General features: G+C 39.7%; 1 protein-coding gene and 1 long non-coding RNA gene across 2 annotated transcripts in view; both read right to left on the bottom strand.

The window, feature by feature from the left end:
- Positions 1 to 8970: 8970 nt before the first annotated feature.
- Positions 8971 to 13285, bottom strand: LOC138051330 (uncharacterized). The gene is made up of 3 exons (XR_011132764.1): positions 13046 to 13285; positions 11996 to 12048; positions 8971 to 9670 (listed from the first exon to the last, which is right to left on the bottom strand). It is a non-coding gene; the product is annotated as an uncharacterized lncRNA (long non-coding RNA).
- Positions 13286 to 22595: 9310 nt separating this feature from the next.
- Positions 22596 to 24000, bottom strand: part of LOC138057052 (uncharacterized) — a 6388-nt gene continuing 4983 nt past the window's right edge. The window contains exon 3 of the mRNA XM_068903065.1: positions 22596 to 23986. Coding sequence (XP_068759166.1) covers positions 22596 to 23986 — 1391 coding nt within the window. The remainder of the gene's footprint in view (positions 23987 to 24000) is intronic.

The raw sequence follows: 24000 nt of genomic DNA, 5'->3' as shown, positions 1-24000 counted from the left end.
CATTATCAATTCGGTTGATTTGTACAGTAGTGCTCCAACTGTAGCCAGTGTTTTCTGAGTTGAGCTCGACCTGGGGTCATGCTGTTTCGTGGAGTGGCTCAACTTATCCCATATTTCGGGATTTACCCGTGGTTTTGTGAGAGTCTCACAGTTCAAGGGACGTAAATATTTCCCATACCTATCTTTCAATTTTGAGTCTGGCAATTTCACAGACCATTGTTTGTTTATGATTTCTGCGAGTTTTTTTTTATCAATAGCAGGCCCCGTGTCCTCCAAGCTCTGCAGTTCCTCAGCAATCTCTGACAACAATGGGTCATTTCGTCTGTTTGCTCGTGTCGACCATTGTGTTGTTTTGAATCGTTGCCATAAAGCTCCTCGAGGTCTTTGTCGGAGTCATCACCTTCTTCTGAGGAGCTAATTTCCTTCGAAGTGGTTGCTCTTTTCTTCTTTGGATGAGAGGAATGGTCTTCTGGTACGTTTGAGTGAAGTTGCTTGAGGGATCGTTGCATCACCTGCCATCGCTTTGAGAGAACTTTTCAAATTCTGCATAACCTGAACCATCGGGTCTGTTGTTGTTGCCTTGGCTCATCACCAATCAGTTCATCCTCCTCTTCGGGTGATATAGGGTGTTTTTCTTTGTCTTTGGTCGCCATCTTCAAACACAGTAGTGAACGCTCTTAGATAACGCACGCAACTGAATGCTTGGGTTACACGTACATATCTCACGTGACTCACTAGTGAGTGAGACTGGTATCGAAATAGAATTTTAGTTTGACTTTGTAGTCTAGCTAAACACTTTTCACGGCAAAATCGAATGCTCATTCATGGTGGCTTAATCAGGATCACGAGAGAAAACTTAAAATACTTTACCTCTGCGACGATCTGCTTTTGACTTTCCATATATCTGACGAAGCGAATGGACACTTTGAGTGTTTGTTTGTCGACTTCTCAGTCAGGGGGGGCTGGTTTTTGGCCTTGAAGGAGTGCTGACACAATGTGATTAAACATAAAGAGAAACTGCGATATGTTGAATAAAATCGATTCTCTTGGATTTTCGCGGAGCGTTCCCCTGTTCAATTGCTTGATTGACCTCTTGTATAAAGTCAGCACTCAGCTTTGTCAATAGCTGAACAGCATCTTCTTTGAACTTGAACGATGACTTTTCGCGTTGTAGGTCATGTATTTATATAAAAATGTCTGAAATGTCTTTAACAAGAATGTTATCTGACTGCAACCACGCTTGTGATGCCTCAGTCTGCTCTGTTGGCGAAGGCCGACGACTAATGATCGAGTAAACTGTGTCCTTGATCCATTCAGCATATCAAGCTGGCAGCGTAGGGTACTTGAGTTGTGTCAAGGATTGCAAACAGCACATTTTTTGGAATGTCTCACATTTCCAGTGGCGTATTGATATCAAGATCTCTCGCCAGAACAAAACTGACACAAAATTTGCACATCTCCCGTTGCATTTTGGTCATCCAATTTTAAAAGTTTGTTTAGTACTTCATATATCTCAGGAGATATAATGAAGCCTTGTCCTGTGCTTGCAATGGCTTTCACAAGCCCTGATGAGGTACACTGTTCAATGATGAAGTTAGGCAAATTGGTTTCTTGCTTTAAATTTAACATTAATTTAACAGAGGGTTCATATTAGCGAAGTAAGTAGACTTAAAGTTTGGCAGGAGCTCAAGTACACTATAGAGCATGAACGCCTACTTACCTTGATAAGCGTCCACATTTGAATTCAAAGTATGCTTGAAGCAATCAAGGTTGTCAATCAAGATACACAGTAAAATTTGGCACCCATGATCAGGATTACTACTCCACGTACAAAACAACCACAGGGTACATCATGCAACCTCAAAAACTTGGAATTGCTTACCTTTTGTTTCTCATGATTTTTTTAATGCAACGACAGAGAGCTTTGCTATTTTAGCACTTATATCATGTTCTCATCACAGAGGAAGAATTTAGACTGAGACGGAGAAACAGTTGGCCCAAATAAAACTACAAAACGTGCAACAGAGAAGAACTGGTTTAGAAACTTACTGACAAGTCCAGCGTTAGATTTTCTTTGGAGCATTTCCGAGTCACCCGAGAAACATTTGAGTTCTTATGCGACCTTATGAGAGTAAAGTTACTTTTGTTTTCATAAAATTGGAGTTTAGATATACAGGATCACCAACTTATTAACTGTTGTCTATTAAGTAACAACAGAGGCGACAAAAATTAAAGAAGACACAGCTTTTCGCTGCTGACATATTCATTTAAGGTCTGCTTTAATTATTTGATCAGTATTGTCTCCTTATATCTGGTCACCCTAAAATTTTAAAATGATCCCATTCTCAACTGTGACCAGTTGATGTAACATGGTCCGCAAGAGCCCATGTATGATGACCATTAATTAATGCTTTAAAATGCACAGTTTTTCTGTCTTGCAATCGTCTTTTAATTTTTCCAATATTTAAACTTATCGCAGTTTCAACAGGCAGCTCTATATACAATCTTAGCCATTTGGCCATGGCGAGGTCTATCTTTGTAGGGACGGAAACATTTAATGCGACAAGTGGTCTGAAAAATCACTCCAATGTCAGTGCACTTGTAGAATTCATTTACACACAACATTATTTGTCTACTAACAATTTTGCTTTGTAGCCCTAAGTAAGGTAAACCTAAGTAAATTTTCTTCTTGGGAACTGTGATGGTTGGGGTCAATAAATTGTTTTGTTGCCTTTGTAAGACATCATTCATGTTATAATGAACAACACCTCTGGGGTAACCGTTTGTGACAATAACTTCTTAAGTTCATTCAAAGACGATTGTAACGAACGAGGAGACAAGCAAATGCGGAAACAATGAATAGTGAGAGTATGGATCAGATCGAGGATTGAACGAGTCCCATTTAGTGTAAAGACCAGTGAAAGCTTCTTTTGATAAATTGATGTTGGAAAAGTATGATTATGACATTTGATAAGTATATCAAGAAACGGGATCACATTACTTTCTTCAAACTCTATAGTAAGTTTGAGATACTGTAGAAATTGAAGAGCATTGTTTTAACTGTCGAACAGAGTGAAAGTATCATCAATGTATCGAAAGCAAATAGAAGGACGACCGGAGTAATCAAAAACCCACTTCTGTTTGAAATGGCACATGAAGATATTGGCTAACGCAGGTCCTGAGCCCATCGCAACACCATCAAGCTTTTTCTTATAAGGATGGTCATGGTCATGGTCATGTTGGTGTTTTTGAGTGAACTGTATCTTCTTTCTTCTGTAAGTGGACTGGTTGAAATGTGTCTGCTGGGGTTTGTGGTGATAAACTGTCCTTAGTGTAGAGTAATAGTGTGGAAACCCATTTTTTTATTGAAAGATGCCGCATTCTGCCATCTGGAATTCACATTTTTACAGCAGAAGGGTGGTGGACCTGGTCTGAAAGTTGTGTGTTGCATGTAAGGTGACCGAGTTGCGGGACAAGGGCTTGGGGTTCAGAATGCGGTGCAGAGTAGCTTTACAGAAGTTAGATGTAATTCCCTTTTTGATTGTGCTCACTGATTTAGGTAACTGCATCATACTTGGAAGGAGCCAAGTATCTCACAAAATTTTTGTTCTGGTGGCTCACTAGCTGACAAAGTGAATCAAGGAGTCTTGATTGGTGCTGGCCATTTCCAGATGATGTCTCGTCAAGAGAGGCAAATGTCACAGCAGATGATGTGGATGAAGCTGTTGAGTCCTTCTGCAGTGCATTTCTACCCATGCATTGCAAACCGATGGGTGGAAAGTTTAACAGAAAAGGCGATTTTATTGCTGCAGTCCAACAAGGTTCTGAAATTGTTTTCAACATAGAGAACTTCTTCTTGTTTAAAGTTAAAATAACTATCAATCACTTGTGCTTGGCGACACTTTTCAATTGATTACTAATCCTCGTTGTGCTGTTTCAAGGCATCCTATTAGTGATACTGTTTATGTTCAACCTGCACACTCCTGTGTCTGTGTAGGTGTAAATGATCTCAGACAAGAGATCATGTTGTTTCCAGAGACAGGTAACATGTTTGCAGTGGTAGATCCCTTTCAGAGAACTGTGAACCTCCTCAAGGTGATTGTACCTGTTTATCCGCAAGTTGGTGAGGATGAGGATGAGGATGACACATGGAGGGCACTAATAACAGAAGTGAACTACCATAGATCAACGGTGGGAGGTTATTTCTATATACATCAGCCCAATTTTGATGCTGACCACCTCTGGGTAAGAGAGAGGACGCAGAGGATAGAGACTATTCATTTCAACAGTCTTTTGTCCATTGTGAATGGTGAGTAAGTAAAAAGTAAAGTCTTTTTACGAGCCAAGTGGCCTATCAGAGCCGGAGCTTCTCCTGGTTTCTGTGGCATTAAGTGACTGGGTGTAATTTTTTTTAATCCCCCCTTGATGGGATGCCAGTCCATCACAGGGTTACCCCAGCATTTTTCCAGTGCCCATTCATACACCTGGGTGGAGAGAGGTACTGTGGGAGTAAAGTGCCTTTCCCAAGAACACAACACAATGTCGCCGGCCAGGACCCGGACCGGGACCACTTGATCCGGAGTCAAGAGCACACTGACCATGAGGCCACTTGGCCTCGCATTAATGGTGAATAGGTAGGAAATGCGTGGAGAGACACTTGAGAACTTTTACCACATTACTGAGAGTCCAGTTTTGTAAAGCAGGATATACAGTGTAGTTATAACTAAACCTGTATACATATCAAAACAGTCTTATCGAAGTTTGGAGTTGCAGTAGAAAGTATGGTATATATAATGACTGGCAGCACATGAAAACAATTAAGTTGCATATCTGTAAAACCATAGTTAATAAGCGAGCCTGGATCTATCTAGTACTAGGTTCCACTTTTTGTTTCAATCTAATCCGAGTTTGGATGTAGTAGAAATCCAGCAGAGGAAAATGAGATATCCAGATTTGTGTTTTTTTTCAAAGAAGGATATCTCAAAGCTCATAGTTAATAACCAAACCTGACAAATAAAGAAAACAGGTTGCTACGTTCCATTTTTGGTTTTGACCGAATCCAGGTTAGGATTTAGTAGAAATTCAGCACAGAAAAGTGGGATATCCAGTTTAGATTGGGTTGGATTCTTCAACACCCAGGGTGAGGCTGTTTCTTTTAATATCCAGGATGGGACAAAACATTGATTTTATTACCTGACAGAAAAACCAGAAGAACTAGATTAAAACCAAACACGTTATTATGGGAGGTTGGTGAAGTATACTCAAAGCGTGTGTTCATGAAAGACGTACTAGTTTATTGCAAACCCCAAAACACATGCTATATCACTATCAAGATCCCAGAAGTACGCTTACACAAGTATCATCCTAAGATGTACTTTATTTAACAATATAACCATAAAAAATTATATAACAAAAGCAATCTACGTCATCCCCCTTTGTTAAAAAAAGCATTTTCTGTTAGAATGAAAAACATTAGTTCCTAAATACAGTAACAGCAGGGGATGGAAGATCCACTAAGATCCGAATTTATATAATGAAACACCAGAAATAAAAACTGCAGAAGTTAGACACCAATTGGTGATTACTAAGGATTGGTATCAAGAACTGTTTCGAAGTAAAATGCTAAAAAAGAACTCTGGGGCTTTGGCTATTTCGCACTGTTCATCATCACATCCTTTATAAGTCACTCATGGTTAAAAGTCACTTTCGAGGTTTAATTCATATCCATATTTTACTGGTGTCTTAACGATACGCCTTGGTTGGGATGTTTGGACGTTGTCTGATGGGTTATCAGCTTCTTGCTTCATGGGGGTCTCTGGCTTTGGCCTTGGTGTTTGGTATTTTCACTGGCACTGGTGCACCTTCTTCCTGTCTTTCAGAAAAAAAAAACTTTTGTCATAGGTGGAGTAGGGGCATTTCCAGGAATTGGCTTGCAGTGGACTTGGTCTCTGGAATATTGTGTTTGGGTTGTGTTGTCTTCCACGATGTATGATTGCTGTCAGTCCACTGAGAGGACCATCCCACTTGACCATTGGGCCTTCTTTTCCTGAGGTTTCTTCATAAACACGACTGTTTGATGTTGCTCCAGCCTTGGTGGTTCACCTGTATTTTCTCTTTCATTTGTTCTTTCTGCGTGCTTCACACTTCTATGGCCTGCTGTTGGTGCTGGTGAACACGCTGAGTGGTAGTGAAGGTAAGTCTGATTTGACCTTCCTGTGAAACATCAGCTCATAGGGTGAAGGGGTGTTTGAATGTAGTGGTGTATCCTAGATGTTCAGAAGGACGTCTTCCATTGACGTTTCTTCTTCCTTGGACTTCTCTAGTAACCTTTTGAGCCTCCCAATAGCATTTTCACATCGACTGTTCTTCCACTGAGAGTGAGAGGTTCCTGGCTTGTGAACGATGTTGAATTTCAAGCAGAGGTAATGATCACTTACTACCTCCATAGGGTAACCAAACTGGTTGCAGACACTCTTAAAGTGTTGTATCACCGTATCTGCTTCTTGGTTCTTGGTTTGCTTCACCCACAGGTGATAGTCAACTATGCATTTGTACCAGCGGGCATTATGCTGGAAAATGTCACAGCCTAGAATCTGCATGGCATTGGTTTTGATCACAGGGATAACTGCCGCTTGTTTCTGTCTGGTTTGGTGCTCCAGACAGGATGGGCGGTTTAGAATAAGCCTCCTGATCTGTTCAGATATGCCAGGCCAAAACCACTTGTCTTTTGCTTTCTGGCTAGATTTCTCCACTCCTTGATGAACTCGGTGCATCGTCTGTTGCAAACACTCAGGGAATTTTGCCGGACAAGGATCCTTTGGCTCTTCACAAGGATCCCATCAATGACTGCGATCAGGAGCCATAATCGGGGATGGAGACCGTAAGCGCGCGCCATTTCTAGTATTGGGGTTGGCTCCATGATATGGGACAATTATTCTATTTTTAGAACAAATTGCGCCATCGCGTGCGCGACACGCACGTACATTGCTGCGAGGATTTTCGCGGATGTCGCGCAGGGAAAATGGCGGGCGATATTACCTTCGTGAATGAGGCAGATATAGGATTTCTCTCAGCAGTATCGCTTCCAAATTTAAGCCAAGCCCTCCTTGACAACTTCCTTGACCTTGACAGTGAACATGAAAGTGAGGATGATTCAGAAGACGAGTGGAGTGACTTTTCCGACCTATCGAGTGGGAATGATTCGTCAGCCATGTCTGGGGAGGAATCGCCTAGCAGAGGACAGAAAGATGTAAGGAGGAAAAAGGTACCTAAAGCCAGAAACAAACAGGGGAATGAGTCCAGTAAAGAGAAAAGGAAAAAGAGTTCTGGAAAATACCTTTCTAACAACGACGTAAAAAGGCTGGAGGAGACTCTTAAGTCTTACGTTTTGAGTGCACAAACACATTGCGAAAATGAATTAAGAAATGAAAAATCATTGTCAATATTTCCAGTTCGCAAGCAAATGGTGTCCACCCTACTCAATAGCGACATGATCAGGGTAATGTTTGTGAAGCTTTGTCGGGATATTTACTCCAAAATAATTAAAGCTTTCACAGAAATATCCAGCGCTAATGTGAAAAAAAGTGACAAACGGGCTTCGTTTTCAGTTATTTGTTCCCAATTGTGGTTGACGGTGGAGGAATCAGAAGTCTGGAGAAACATGAAAAAGATAATTGTCACCACCATTCAGTTGCAGGAGAACAAAACAGACGAAGTCAACTTTCATGCTGCCGTTGTTCTTAACACCATCTACTGGGCACTTTACGAAAATTTTCACAGCGCAGTCATGCAAATTAAGATTGACACTGACAAACGGAAAACCCAAACAAATGCAAGTGAAGGCGCGGACACTGTTGTCGATTCCGACTTTGTGGACGTTGCTAGAGTATCTGGGGCGGCGCTGCACAAACTACGGAAAGGAAGAGAAAAGATTGTTAATGGGCGGAAAGGAGCCAGGAGAGTTTCAGAAGCGACAAAGGAAAATTATGCAGCCGAAGTTAAAATTATGTCTGAAATGGTCTGTTCTGCAGAGGAGAAAACATCTTTGCCATTGGGTCTAAAAAGGTTGGACGAGGGAAAGTTGACTTTCTTCAATAGTAAGTTTACTGTTGTTTTGTTAACGTTAGATAAAAGAATAAGAGAAATGTTGACTGAAAAAAATCTGAAGAGATATCCAAAAAACCTTATGAAGCTGACAAAACAATCGGTTGCTTTAGACGAGGAGCTACAAGAGTTATTTTTGGCAGCATCAAAAAGGGCATGCACAGCACCATTTGAAGAGATTAGGGCTTGCTCCATATGGCAAGAGCTAGTAAAGAGAATATGTAATACCAGATTTAAGGAATTCTATAGTGCTCAAGAAGAGAAAAAACTGATTCAGGAGGGCAAAGTCGTTTCAGCCGACCAAAGCTTGAGGGACAAGCTGAAAACTTACAGTGTCGATAAGCGTACTTAATTAATTAAGGATGCTTAATAATATGATCTTTCAAACTTAATTACGCTTTCTTCTAGGCAGCAGACCAGTTCAAGTGGTCTCTTTGTGATAGTTTATACTTAGGGCAACGTCAGCTTGCCTTATATAATATGACAAGTCTCGTTTTTACTGAAAAACAATAGTAAGTAATATAACAAAAGAATAACCAAAGTGACAGCTTGAAGAGGTCTTTGATCTTTTTATTGAGAGCTGTACTCAGCTTATCAGGTACATTGGTACTCCAACTCAGTAACTGTTAGAGCTGCAGAAAAATTAACCAAAAAAATGTGTCTGAGTGATAGAATAATGTTATTTTGAACTTGAAACTTGCACTCAATATATTGTATGAATTCAATGAAAGACCCATCGAAGGACTGCATGTCTTTATAGCACAAAGACATAATTAATATCTATAGTTCTCAGGTATGGCTCAAGTTTTGTAAGTTACATGCACACCAGTACATACCATTTTAAATATGTAATAAATAAACGATCAAGAAAAGTTTTTAATATGTGCAGTCAAATGACTTTAAAAGACTATTTATAACAATTAATATATTTTGGTGTCACATTTTCTTGTTCCTATGTAAATGGTGACCAATGACTAATGCCAAAGTGCAGCCAGCTTAAAAAAGACACAGCATTTCATTAAAAAATTAAAATTCCAGGCTGAAATGAGATTTTATGACAAGAATTGTTATCTACTAACAAAATGAAATGCTTGGAGGAGAAATCAATTTACTTCAACTTCAGCCACACAACAGTTTTTAACTGTACTGAATGTACTTTTTTTCTGAAATGACAGAGGCACATTATCTGTTGTACTCCACCCAAGTGATTTGGGCATACTGTATCGAGGTGCTGTAAAACTTCTGGTATGTCTTGGCTAGCCACAATATTAACTCGTTTTCTTTGGATGGTAGGGAATGGGAAAGTATACACCCATACTGTAAATGCCTGTGGCTATCAAAAATTGCACATGCCCCATTTTCCCAAACTAAAATTACTACTGTCCTCCCAACAGACACAAAGATGCCAACTGATTTCTGTTTCATGCTTGCCCGTTCCCTGACATTTGAAATGACATCCTGGAAGTTATTACCAGTAATAAAAAATCTTTGGGATCCTCATAAGAAAGGAGGTGTAGATCATCTCCAACAGAGCTGAATGCATCTTCTACATCAAGCCCACCAACTCCTGCAGCAGAAAAGCATTCATCAAAGATTTTATTGCCCCCAGAAATACTTGAAACCACATGACCAAACCACCCCTCTTCAAGAACTTTCTTTGGTTCACCAATCAACCCAGAGGAGAACTTAAAACCCATTACAAGGGCTATTAGGGTGCATGCAGAGCTACCTTGCCTACCCTGAAAAGTGCTTTGAGAAATTTGGGAGGGAAAAATAAATTCTTTAACACCCTGATAACCATAAGGAACAAAATGTGCCATGATTTCAATGTAAGGCTGTTGATAAACAGTGTTCAATGTGGACACATTTGTAGGGCCAGATATAAGGACCTCTATGTCCCTGTAGCCCTTCTGATCATGACTTGTGGCTCTAGCAGTGACCTTCAGCTCCTGTCTCAACTGAACCCTTCCAAGAGATGACCCATAATTCCCTGCACTTAGAGAACCATGGGCATGGAACTTGAGTGTGCCAAACAGGGATTCAAGTCGACTTATTGAGAGCCGCAATGGAGACAAAGAGTATCCAGGAAAATTATCAAAGAAGTATGACGAGAACTGTTTAAATCCAAAGACCATGACTCTTTGAAGGTCAAATGTCTAGAGGGAGAGAAAAGGCAAGCTAAATAAGAAATGCCATTTATTTAAAGGAGCAGTGTCACAAGGATTTTGCTGTTTTAGGTCAATTGTGTGCTTATAAAATCATTACTTTGGGTCTTTAATCATTAAACAAAATGCTTCTGTAAAGCTACAACGAATACATCAACGGAATTTTATCAGAGAGGGCTAACCATAATAAATTTCTTGAGGATTTTTGGAACATGCAGCATCAAAACCTGAAAAAATTGGCAATTTTTTTCAAGTTTCAATCTATTTCAATCCATGCCATCCATAGCGACAGGCGACAAGAAACAGTTTCAGTACATTCAAATAGCCTTTAATAACAAAACTAGATCATTCATTAGTTTTGAAATTCAATCAATGCGAAGACACCTGGCTTTTTGTAAAGTTGCCAAGTAGCGTGACAATGCCCCTTAAAGGGCTTAGTAAACAACTAATCCTAACTCACATTCAAATATATGAATTTCAATAATAATAATTATAATGATAATGTACTATAACTTTTATTTATATTTATAACATAGATAGGACCCTTCTTGCGCTCTCTTATTGTTCAAAAACCCATGCTTCATCAGAGTATAAAACATCGAAAAAGCGTGTTTTATCGTTTTGCGCGCGTAAAATCTATATCATAAAGCAAATGAAGAAGCCTAAGCCGTGTATTACACTGTGATAAAACACTCCAGTCATTTGAGAACACTCGAGAAATGTAGAAAACACTCGCCTGCGGCTCGTGCTTTCCACATTTCCCTCGTGTTCTCAAATGCCTGTCGTGTTTTATCACAGTGTAATACACGGCTTAGGCTTCTTTATTTGTTAAATAATTCATCAAATCTTTTCACTCGCACGCAATTGGTTTAAACACGTCACTTGACCGAATATCACCCAGCTAAAACTGGGGGATATCCGAGAATATCCCCCAATTGTCAAAACAACTCGCGTTGCGAAAAATATTTGAAGGATAATAAACATGAAAGCCTCCATTTGGGGCGAAAATATTCTCGGGTATTTGTCCTTGGACATTATCCGTTCCTCGAAGCTCATAGTTTTCCTCAAGCTGTGCTCTCCAAAAGCTGTTCGCTTCTCGGAGCAGATAATGTCCGCGGACAAATATCCTAGAATATTTTCGTCCCAAATGGAGGCTACTGTTTATATATACTATTGCCCCATCAAAGGGAACACTTGTCTTCCCTCCAAGGACCAGGAGGGATGTAGTTTGATCTTTTAAATGCACATTTAAAAAATAGTAAACAAGATAATGTTAAAGTGCCTATAACCCCAAAATATTTTTTCGCTTAAATAAATCTTTGCACCTGTTCGAAACAAACTGCACCTTTTAACTTTTTTATAGGCTGTAAAAGTTACGAAATCTAGCCATCATCTGTTGCATGACCGAGCTAGTAAGGGGTATGGGTCTATTCCTGGGTTGACGTCACAGACTGATTTACATCGTATTAAGTCTTTGTAAACATGCATGCAAATAAGTTTGTGACATCAACCCAGGAATAGACCCATACCCCTTACTTGCTCGGTCGTGTTACAGATGATGGTCAGATTTCGTAACTTTTACAGCCTGTAAAAAGTCAAGATTAGGGCTAAAAAGGTGCAAAAAGGCGCAATGCTTTTCAAACAGGTGCAAAGAGTTATTTAAGCGAAAAAAATATTTTGGGGTTATAGGCACTTTAATAAACAAGTTAATCTTTATTCAGCAATACCTGCCATGCTAAAAACTTTGCTGCACGTGCTCGTTTGGAGTTGTCAACATACTCTGCAAAGATTAAAAGGAAAACTTAGATGTAACCCAGTTTGTCACCCCAAAAAGTTAGGTGTGAGGAATCAGATCAAGGGGAAAATTATTGTAAATATACATACACTGTAAAAGTAATTATTATATACCACACAGGTGAATAGTACTTTTCAAGCATGCTGATTGGCTAGCTTGGAGGTGATTAACCAAGTACTATTCACCTCTGAGCAGCCGAAGAAAAACAAAATGGCTTTTGTCTCTGTCCCAGTTTAAAAAGTTGGAAATGGAGATATTTGTTTTCCCCAGACAGAGACTGGATCCAAGAGCACTGCCATGGCAACAACATAGCAGGTGTCATTCTGTTTTGCTTGTGATGTGCATTTGTATTGATAAGTTTGAAGATCACTGCTCCAATATTTCTAGAGATATTCTTGATTCAGTATTTTGTTGTTCAAGTGGAGCTATTTATGACATGATCACTTTCCTCATTGGCATGATTAATACAAAAACATGAATATCTCTAAAATGAAAAAAGATATTCCAAATTATAAGGGAAATTCCATTCTTCTTTACTTTGAAAATCATTTCAAATAAGCAGCAATTATTTTGTACTGCATGGGCACTTTAAAGGCTTCACCAATCCAATAACAGTTTTGAGTTACTGAATGGATCTGAAAGTAACAGTTTAATTTACACTAACAACAACATAAAACTGTATATGCAATAACAAAAGGGGTCAGACGAAACTGCATATTGAGCTAGGTTTTTTAACTTTGTCAAATTTAACTCAGTTCATACTCCATGTTTCAACAATACAGCAAAAAAACGCTTAAAATTTAAATAGGTTATATTACTTCATGATCTGCAATGAGCCCTATAATGATTCAAATAACATCATTGATGATTGCCATGTATATGCATGTAGATGTACCAAACATTAAGGAAGATATAGTAAAACTTAAATACAGATACACCAATATGGCTGTTATGATAAGCAAAGGGAATACCCTCTATTCACCTTTGTCTCATCAAACAAGAGTTCTCCAACTCCCAGTGGCTCTGGTCTTCCACTAAGGACTGCAGTGGTTTTAAATTGATTAAACAAAGTGAGTTGCTCGATGATTCTTTCTTCATGGATACCTTCCTCTACTGTTCTCTTTGCCATTACCCTCTCCAAGGATCTCCTGCATGGAAGCTGGAGAATGTCCAGCTTCTTGAGGTCATCAAACAGGACCGGGCAGCGTGCATAAATAGCAAGAGCCACTTGCCAAGTCGCCTGAGTCCAACGATTAGATCGATGTCCATATCCTTTAATAGAACGTGTATAGAACAGTTTTAAGCTGAGTGTCGTAAAACCAAAATCAAACCAGTTTACTTACCAATTAGACTTCTCAGCTAACCTCAAATTGTGGTATAACCAAAACCAAAGCAATTGCCTGATTACTAAATCAACACATCTAAATATCTGGGTAATACAGGATTTCAAAATTTAATGCAAGAATAGTTTGTAACAGAATCCCTTGTGATCATGAGATGGATTGGGCCTAGAAGAAAAAGCATTGTACATACATGTCTGTAGAGTAACTAAAAGCATTTCTTATTGATAAAATTATTAGTGTTCTTGAACACCTGAGAGGACTTCCATATAAAACGGAGAGGGAAGTATGTAAGAAATTGTGACTAAACCCTTGAAGGGGACCAGTGGCCTGGCCCAAGCTATTTAACCCTCTTGAAAGATACAACACATTTAAAAAGTACAGAAATTATTTATATTTTCTCCTCTTTTCCTCTGACATTCGCCCAAACACCCTAAGTGAGAAATACAAAGCCCTATGCAGGGGAAGAGAGGAGGGGGGCGAGGGTGGTGGTCTGGAACAGTGAAGTTTATAAAACACACCAGGGATGATCAGATATATTTGTGCCAAAGTGTGAACTTTTCTCTTCCCGTATCCTTCACACAGCCCCTTAAGTTATTTGGTTACTGATTATCACGCAAAATTACTGATAATTCCTCTTACTTAATTTCTTATCATCTTCTGACCAATTTACAATTTTGCATTTCGGAGTATCCTGAAGCATGTAGATCAAATTACACACCTTCTAAAACTTACCGTTTTTTGCCTGATCTTTTCGGAAATTCACTTTGTCCGAATCCCATATCTCACGCAAGACTTGCCCTGCACCGGGTCGTAAACTATCAGCTTCTGCCACACATTTTTCAAATTCCTTTCTTCCCATGGGTGTAGATTCAACTCGCTCCATCAATTTGTCCAAGTCAGAGCTATGTGTATCAGACATTAAAACAGAGAACTTTCTGTACCGTTTGACCTGCTTTGTCATGTTTTTCCTTGATTCCCGCATATTTTTCAATCGCTTACTTTGGCTCTTTGGACTGAGGCAAGAGAAGCGAACTTTGGATGACACAGATTGTCTGCTCCTTACGTCTTCTTCAGTCAGAGACTTCTTTTGGTTTAAGCGTTCTGACAGTTTTTGTTCTGTTTTGTAGCAACATCGACACTTTCTTCCACTCTCACATTGGGCATTTTTTATCAATCGCGCGCAATTTCTTGACAAAACTCTGTGCCAAGGAAGGGTCTGTTCTTCTACTTCTGAGGACAGATAATCCTGCTGGCCAGTTATCCTAGTGTCCACTCCAGGACAAGGACGATTCTCGACGACTTCGTTTATTGCATTTCTCAGTTGTCCCGGCTGATTAATATTAATTGTGCCCCTTCTTACGAGCTCAAAGTGGTACACAAACAAACGATATTCACCATTTGCATCAACAACGAGTCTCACGTCGTCAAAAGGCACGTCGTCAGAGAGAGAGGCTTTCCGTTTCTTGACGACAACGAGGGATTGCTTTCCACTTCTTTCCACAACCTCGACACGAGCCTCTACTCTGGGATCCTGGAGATCTGACGCGATGGCTTCAAGAGATCTTAATTCGTTGCTCTTGGCAAGAATGTGTTCACGAAGGTTAAGCTTACCAACCTGCACATAATTGAAGTATATTGGGTGTTAATTAATTTATTTTAGTCCAGAAAGCCCGGGGAAAGAGCGTGAAAACCGATGCCGTGAATTAAACTAAAAGCAACAAATTTAATTAATCGACTTGCGTACCACGTACCTGAAAGGGTTTCTCACTGTTCGTGTCATCCCAGAGTGTCTTAAACACCGTTTTCACTCTCTTTTGTTGTGTGGCTGAGCTGACTTCTTCCAAATTTAAATCATTTGCTCTTTTAACAGAGCTATCGACTTCCATATCAATTTATTCACAGCTGTTATCCCCTGGCATCACTGTACAAAATCGCAACTTTCGCCCGCCATTTTATTATCACGCCATTTGATTACGCAAGAGGACAACATCCACACGAGAACCCACGAATTGTGCGTGAGTCCGCGCAGATATATGACGTCAGGATGGCGCAATTTGTTCTAAAAATAGAAAAATTGTCCCATATCATGGTTCCGCGCGGATCCCAATACTTACGGTCTCCATCCCCGATTATGGCTCCTGCTGCGATATCATGTCTGTAATCCCAGTAGGCTGTGGCCAACTTGGACACTTGATTATGGTGTTCTGGCCATCCTTCTTGGCATAGGCGTTCTAGCTCCTAGCATACTGGATTTTTCTTTTGAGTGGGCGCAGTGACCTCAAATATTCCAATTTGGCTGGTCTCTGGGAATACTTGTCCTTGATTGGGCGGCGGCGGCGGCGGCACACACCTTGAGAGGCAGTCGGATATGTGCATCTCAACACCCTTCTTGTATTGGATCGTGAAATTGTAGCCTTGACAACGCAGTAAAAGTCGTTGCATCGGGGTGGTTGTCTCTTATGTCTTTCTTAATGATCTGTTGTAATGGACTGTGGTCGCTGACTATCTTGAATCTTCGTCCATACACGTACTGTTGTTAGTGATTGACCGCCCAGGCGACAGCGAGCATCTCGCATTCCAGGTTACAGTTTCTCGTTTCTGCGTCAATTAAGCTTCTAGATGTGAAATTGACTGGCTTGCCATCCTGGCCTCGTTTGTTCAAAAGTTGGATAGAGCTATCCACCGTATAATTCACTATCCAGCTGTTATACACTATCATAACCAATTGAGTTATCCAGTGGATAGCGTTTTATCCAATAGATAGCAATATTCAACCTGTGAACAACTGGAGCCTGGAGTAGACATTCACCCAGGCCCTTTGCCTGGCATCACACTCGATAGTGATTTCTTTCTGTGGGTCAAAGTACTGTAGTGTCGTGTTACCTTTGACCTCGGCCTTAAGTGCTTTGAGTATCTTGGTGTGTGTGTTTTCCCACGCAAATTCTGCATTCTTCTTTATCAGACCGCAGAGGTCCTGTGTCTTGGCAGCCAGGTCGGGTATAAACTTTCCGAGGTAGTTGAACATTCCTAGCAGTGTCTGTAGCTCCAGCTTGTTACTTGGCACAGCCAACCGCTTTATCCCTTGGATCTTCTTTGCGTCTGGTTTTAATCCCTTCTTTGTCAGGGTATGGCCAAAGTAATTGATCTCCTCCAAGAGGATCTTTGCTTTCTTTGGATTCAGCCTGAAACCTGAGTCTCAACATCGCTGGATGACCCTGTTTACTGCCAAATAATGTTCCTCCCTTGTCCTTGCAGCAATTAGTACATCATCTGCAATGCAATAGACATCAGGGATGTCATTGAATGTTTCATCAATGGCTCGCTGGAATATATCTTGGCTACTCACGAGCCCAAAGGGAAGCCTTTTGTATCCATATCATCCAAATGGCGTGTTGAATGTGGGTAGGTGTATGCTGTCTGGGTGTACTTTGATATTCCAATAACCTGACAATTGGCCAAGGGCGGAGAAATACTTGGTGCATAGTGGTGTGGCCTCTTCACTGCTTTGTGAAGTGGCTTTGGATTTAGGCATATCTGGATGTCTCCATTGGGCTTGGGTGTGCACAGTACATTGCTTACCCATGGTGTGACCTCTTCTTGCTTCTTGATGACATCAATGCCTAATATCCAGTCTAAGTTCTTCTTCAGAGGCTCCTACATTAGGGGGGGAGGACACTGTATCTGCGACTGACCACTGGTTGGACTTTTTCATCTATCTCAATCCGCTATTGGTAGCATTGTAGCTTTCCAATGCCTTCGAACATGTCATTGGCATCTTTAATGACCTGGGTAGTATCCTTAATCTCGATGGGCTTCTTCACCTTTAGAGACTACTCGGATTTTGCTTAGTCTTGGTCTGGAGCTGGAGTAACGTTTTTTCTCCACAGTACCATCTTTGACCTCACTCACGTCATAGTTTCTACAGCCTTTGCTTCTACGGAGTCAACTCGCACTGTCACCTCCTCAGTGTCATACTCTGAGAACTCTGCTTCGCTACCTTCTGAGTCTGCAGTTGTTCCATGAAACTTCTTCTTGGGTCCCAGTATTTGTTTCTGTTGGCCAGATCGCTTGCTGGAAGCATCTGCGCTTGCCTTCCTGTGGCACTGTTCAGCAAAATGGCCCTTCCTTTTGCATTTACTGCATTCTTTCTCGTAGGTGGGGCACTGTTTGGGACTATGTTTGCATCCACATCGTTTGCAGTCGTATTCGTTTTTGGTGCGTCCATCACTGGAAGTCTTGGACATCTTGCAAAAGGGCTTCTTTTGTCGCCTGAGCTCCTCTGCGCTTTTAGTTTCTCCCAGGTTGTAGTCCCTTCTGATCTTTTCTACTTCACATATGTGCGTCTGAGCTTGTTCCTCAGCTCTGGCAGTGTTGAGAAATCGGCTGGCATCTGCATCTTTTTGTAAGGCATATAATTTCTCTATAATTTTCGTGTTCGTTAAGCCACATTTGAGGGTTTCTGCCTTGAGGACTTTTTGTATCTCGGTATTGTACTTGCACTGGTGGAGGACATCATGTATTCATCCGTAGAAAATGTCCACTGACTCTCCTTTCTCCTGCTTCACGAATTTCAGTGTCATTCTCACGTCATTCTACGAGCCTTGGCAACCTTTTCTGGAGCACAAATTGTCAAAGAAGTCCCATAGCGGGTCGAGTGTATCCATGTCTCAGGGTGGGAATGGGTGTCACTCATGTTTAACGCATGCCTCCGGCCCCATCCACATTAGGACTTTGTTTACTTTAACACTGTCCTCAACCCCGTCATAGCATTCTAAAACCGTTTTTGCTAAAGTCTTGAAGCACAAGTATTCGTGGTGTAGCTTTTTGGAGGTGAAGTCCAACCTCTTGGCCATTTCAACTCCATTTAGCCTTGCTCTAGCGGCTTGCTTGATTGCAGCTTGTTGCGCCCTCCGTTTGACATCGGTTTCTGGCATGGTGACTGAATTGTCTGTATCAAATCAGCTGAGGGGACAACTCTGTTGTCTATTCCGTGGCTCTGCTGGGCTGGATCACTATTCTAAGTAAGCGAATGAGTAATCTAGACTTCCTGACCTGTGCTGGGATGGCTTCGGTGGAGAAAAGTTCGTGGCACTTTCCAAAATCCAAGATGGCGGCCGGCGTGGTTTACTGTTGACGTTCACCGTGTCCCTTCAGATCTTTTTCCTGGAGTATCCTCGAAGGCTCCAACTGTTTCTTCATGTTCCTGGTCTTTGTATAAGTCATGTGGGGTCCAACTAGTTTATTGCAAACCTCAAAACACGTGCTATATCACTATTGAGATCCTCGAAGTAGGCTTACACAAAGTATCATACGAAGACGTAAGTTATGTGACAATATAACCCGAAAAATTACCAGTATATAACAAAGCAATCTGCGTCAGTTGGATTTTACAAAATCCACATCAAAACCAAGTAAAAGCTACATTGGATTTTTGGTTTTTGTCCTGTGACACACACTCAAAACAAAGTTAGTATTGAGCAAAATAATTTTTATAAAGTGTGATTTTCACCTTTAGCTTGTGCGCTTTCACCATAAAATAAAATGGTCCATCCCCTTACGCAAAGTCAATGAAAAACTATCCTCTTCATAGGATCTCGGCGAGACACTGTACACTGTACACAACAAGAAGCTCACAGAATGCAGATATTTTCAGAAAAAGCCAGTGATATTTAAGTCATACTGTATTTAATGTAGGTAAAGTTTACTTCAATATTTTTCAAGGCAAATAACCAAAAAAAAACAGATTTGATTAGAGAATAAACAAAATTCTCCCGCCATTTCACAATTCATGCAAGACATACAAGGTTCCAAAGAAAATGAGAACTTCCAACAACAAGAAATGTTTTAAGTTATCTTTGTTAGAGAAAAGTAAAGTAGGTCTGTATTTGACAACAGAAATACTATGAACAAACTATAGAAAAGCCGCTTACCTGAATCCGGGGGTGCTTGTAAATATCATGGTAATGTTACAGTAGTTGAAGACGTGGAAGGAACTGCATTGCCAGAGTCTGAAGGAGAGTTGATTCGATTGATGCGCTCTAAAGGGTCTTTTAGAACCTATTTGAGCTCTTCCATATTAGTAGAATATTGAGTGCAAGAGTACTTCTTAGGGACCTTATATGGAGGTATGTCTATGAGAAAATTCCATGCTGAAATAGAGTTATCGAAATCCTGAATGCCTCAATCCGTATCTGAATGGCAGGAAGGCAATTCTCCAATAGCTATCACAGAAATAGGCATAACGCAAATAGTCATAATGCCAAAGGTCATAACGTAAATAGTCATAGGGCAAAAAGGCATAACACAAAGAGTCATAATGCAAATAGCCATAACAAAAAGAGGAATAATGCAAAAAGCCATTATGCAAAGAGGCATAACACAAAAACACATAATGTCAAAAAGCGTAACACAAATATTCATAACACAAAAAACATAATGCAAAATAGCCACGATGCAGAAGCATAACGCAAAAGCCCTTTGATAATTTCAGCTCCAAAAAAGCGTCAATCGATTGTTCTAAGAAAGGACATATAATCGCTATTGAACTTTTTCTTCCTGTTTACGCTATGCCTGTTTGCAATCTAAAAACGTGATTTATTTGACCACTTGCAAGAAGTGTAAGGTTCAGTATGTGGGTTCAACATCCAATGAATTCAAGGTCAGGTTTTGGAATCACAAATCGGCTATGCTTACTAACAAGACTACGTGCGAATTAGCCGTGCATTTCAATAGGGTTGAACACCAGATGTCTGACTTTGAATTCATTGTTATCGAAAAAATTGTTAACGAATGTGAAGATCACATTGATAGGCGTTTACTCACAAGGGAAGCGTTTTGGTGCTCCCAGTTGTGTACTCTTCATCCCCACGGCCTTAACAAACGATCAGAGTTCAACTCTAAGAATAGAATTAGGTTTAGCCAATAAGTTTTATTTTTTAGCCATTTTCATTTATTATCTTTCCCAAAACATTTTTTCCATTAAATTCTTCATAACTTTAGATATAATACTTTTTAATTTTTTACTGTGATGGTTAGCTCCCATAATTAACTCTATATTGTTTACTTCATCTACTATTGTGTAAGTGGTTTTTCTGTCTATAAGCTGGCCTATTTTGTCACCTACTCGTTAGCGCTTGTTTGTAAATTTCGTGTAATTAAGCAATCTGTTTATTTCGTCACTGTCACTTCTTCACATATATAAGATCTTGAAACCGACTCAGTTCCTGCCAAGTAATTTTTAGTTTTTAGCTTATTGTGAACACTGAGGAAGCCCGAAGGGCGAAACGTTTGTTCTCTACATTAAACATGGAGCTGTGAGTAGTTTGCTTTAGACTCCATTTTTCATTCAACCTATATATATATATGTAAAAGTTAAAAGAGGCCAGTGGACGGACAACTTCTGACTTAAAAATAAGAATATTTAATGTAGTGTAAAACGTTTCAGTCGTATGACCTTCATCAGTTACAGTGAATAATGATTAAAAAAACTCCTTTTTATATGTTTACAGTGTATGTTGGTTGTCTCTTAGGTATATCGAATTCCTAAAGGTATTACATAAGAACTGTACTTTTGAAGTTCTTATGTAATACCTTTATACATATATGTATATGTATATGTATATGTATATGTATATATATATATATATATATATATGTAATAAGGAAATAACTTCTTGAGGCATATGTGTTTCTAATCGGTTTTATACTTCAAACGTTTCGCCGTTTAGAGCTTCGTCGGTGAATGAAGATTATGAGTACAAGATTGCTTTTTGTAAAAAAACTTAGTACAATGGTGGAAAGTCAAGGCTCATTAATTTGATGGTGTTAATCTAGATTTAGAGCTCGTCCATTGCAACCATTCATGAGGTTCTTATGCTTGCGGATTTCTAAACGGCGAAACGTTTGAAGTATAAAACCGATTAGAAACACATATGCCTCAAGAAGTTATTTCCTTATTACATTATCTATCGAGGCATGGCTACACCTTTCTTCTTCTCATCATATATATATATATATATAAATATTTTAAGAGGAAAAAAGGACGCAACTACATTTCCCATTTGGGAAATGTAGTTGCGTCCTTTTTTCCTCTTAAAATATTTATTCCGCTCTGCTTCAACGTATTGAGCACTGTTCCACGAGAAAATCGACTTACAGACTCCCTATATATATATATATATATATATATATATATATATATATATATATATATATATATGTATATTTAATATATATATATATATATATGTATATTATAATATATAATGAATTGAAGATTTCATCAGCTATCAAAGTGCTCAATAGGTAAACTAGAGCAATGTTGATTTGTAGAGTTGGATTATTTGGTCGAAGACATTTATTGCTACTCAGAGTCTCATTAAGGGAGTACGATAAACCTGATATGCGAGTATAAACCCGATGTGTCAACGGTGAGCAACAGAAACGAACTGATATCTAACTGTAGACATTCTAAGAAATTCCTGTTAAAGGACGTACTCGATTAACCAATCACATTTCTGCACGTCACGCCCGTGGGCATTGTTCTGTATTTTCAAATTTTGTAATATCATCTTTTGTATCCGTTATTTTTGGCAGTTGCCTGATGATTGCTCCACAAGGAGCATGAAACTCTGAATAGCAATAAATGTCTTCGACCAAATAATCCAACTCTACAAATATATATATATATAGTGAGAATAAAAGCAGTTTACCCAACGATGAACTCCCAGTAAGAGGATCCAGAGGATACGTGTCTCTCCGTAAATCTGTAGATAGGTATCAATCAAAAATGTTTACAAAGGTCACATCTTTTGTTACATTTGCAACAACCTCGATCATCTTCCAAGGTTTCATTTCTGGCTTCAATGTTCCGAAATTTAGATGGAGCTAAGATTTCTTTTAGGTTTTTTGTTCTGCGGTAAGCTGGAAAAATCGACTTTGATGGAAAAATCTCTAAAAGCTCAGGAGACAATCTAAGTAAGTGGGAATGTTTTTTAATCACCTGCTGGATGTCTGGAAGAATAGGGTTGTAGTCAAGTACTGGAGGAGAAAAATTTTTCTTTGGCTTGACTCTTTTTGTTAAGAGTTCGGACCTCTCATTGCTTAATGCTTTTTCAAATTGTCTGTCCACTAATTCCTTGCTGTAATTTTGTGAGCACAGATATCCTTTATATTCTTCACATCTCTTGTTCAACAATTGCGTTTAATACGAAGAGCCATCCCATAGGGAATTGCACGCATACAATGTGATGGGTGCGAACTCGAAAAAGGTAAATAAAGATGACAATCGGTTGGCTTAGCATAAATATCAGTGATTATAAACCCATCTTGGAGGTGCAAAGTAAGATCTAGAACGTTGAGGCTACTCTCCGAATATACCAGTTCAAACTTGATGGTGGGATAGAGTGAATTAATATACTCCGTAAATTCTAGCAATTTCGGCAAACCAAGAGTCCAAAGATCAAACACATCATCTCTATACCTCCACCAAAGCATAGGCTTGCTTGCACCTCCAAGTTTAGCCTTCTCGTCTATTAATCCCATTGCCAAATCGGCGTAACTACAGGCATTTTTAGGGCCCATGGCAGTGCCATGTTTCTGAATAAAATTTTGATCTGCAAATTGACAATTATTGATTTGAAGACAAATCTCAACGGCTTCGACTATACAATCCGTAGATGGAAATTTATCTTTCCTAGAATCAAGCGCCTTTCTAACAGCTGAGATTCCTAGGTTATTATCAATGTTGGGAAACATAGCCACAACATCCCAAGATACAAGCAAACTACCAGGGGGTAGGGGACCTTTCTCAGCATTTAAAGCCTGAATTTTGTTAATTAGATCACTTGTGTCTTTAACGAATGATGGAAGGTTCTGTGCTAAAGGCTTGAGATAAAACTCGGTGAAGGCAGAAAGTCTTTCGATTGACGTTCCACAGCAGGATGTAATTAAGCGGAGTGGATTGCCCTCTTTATGTGTTTTCACATTACCAAAAGCTACCCCCGGTTTAGGTTCCAAATTGGTAACCCATGTGGCAATCTCTTGACTTATCTGCCCTTCACTGAGCCATTTGCGTCCACAATTTTTGACCTTTTCAAAATGCTCCGGTGTTGGATCGCTATTCACCTTATTATAATGCAAGTTGTTGTTAAGTTGCCCTAACATTTTATCTTGATATTCTTCTTGATTAAGGATTACAAATCTAGAGCCCTTGTCTTGAATTCTAATTACTTTATCACTAGACTTAAGATTACGTAGTGCTAACCTTTCGTCTTTAGTTAAGTTGTCCTTGACAGTTCTCAGATTTTGGGGTTCCAGGATATCCTTTCTCACATTATTGATGAAGACTTCGACTTCTGGAGAACTGCACTTAGGAGGTATCCAATTGGTAGCTGAAGGAGTAGCTGGCAAACGATCATCAACTTTCCTTGGGTTTTCATCCGGATTTCTGCCATGATGGAAAAAGGCGAGGCGGATTCTCCTTTCAAATTTATCCAAATCATCGATTACCTTCTGCCAGTTGACATCCTTTGGCGTAGGACAGAACGCTGGTCCTTTAGTCAAAAGAGAGCGCTCTGCATCTGTGAGTTCAGAA

Source organism: Montipora capricornis, chromosome 1, assembly GCF_036669925.1.
Source record: "Montipora capricornis isolate CH-2021 chromosome 1, ASM3666992v2, whole genome shotgun sequence".
Classification (NCBI taxonomy): Eukaryota; Metazoa; Cnidaria; class Anthozoa; order Scleractinia; family Acroporidae; genus Montipora; species Montipora capricornis.
The sequence above is the reverse complement of the archived record's forward strand: the minus strand, read 5'-3'. Positions and strand labels throughout refer to the sequence as shown.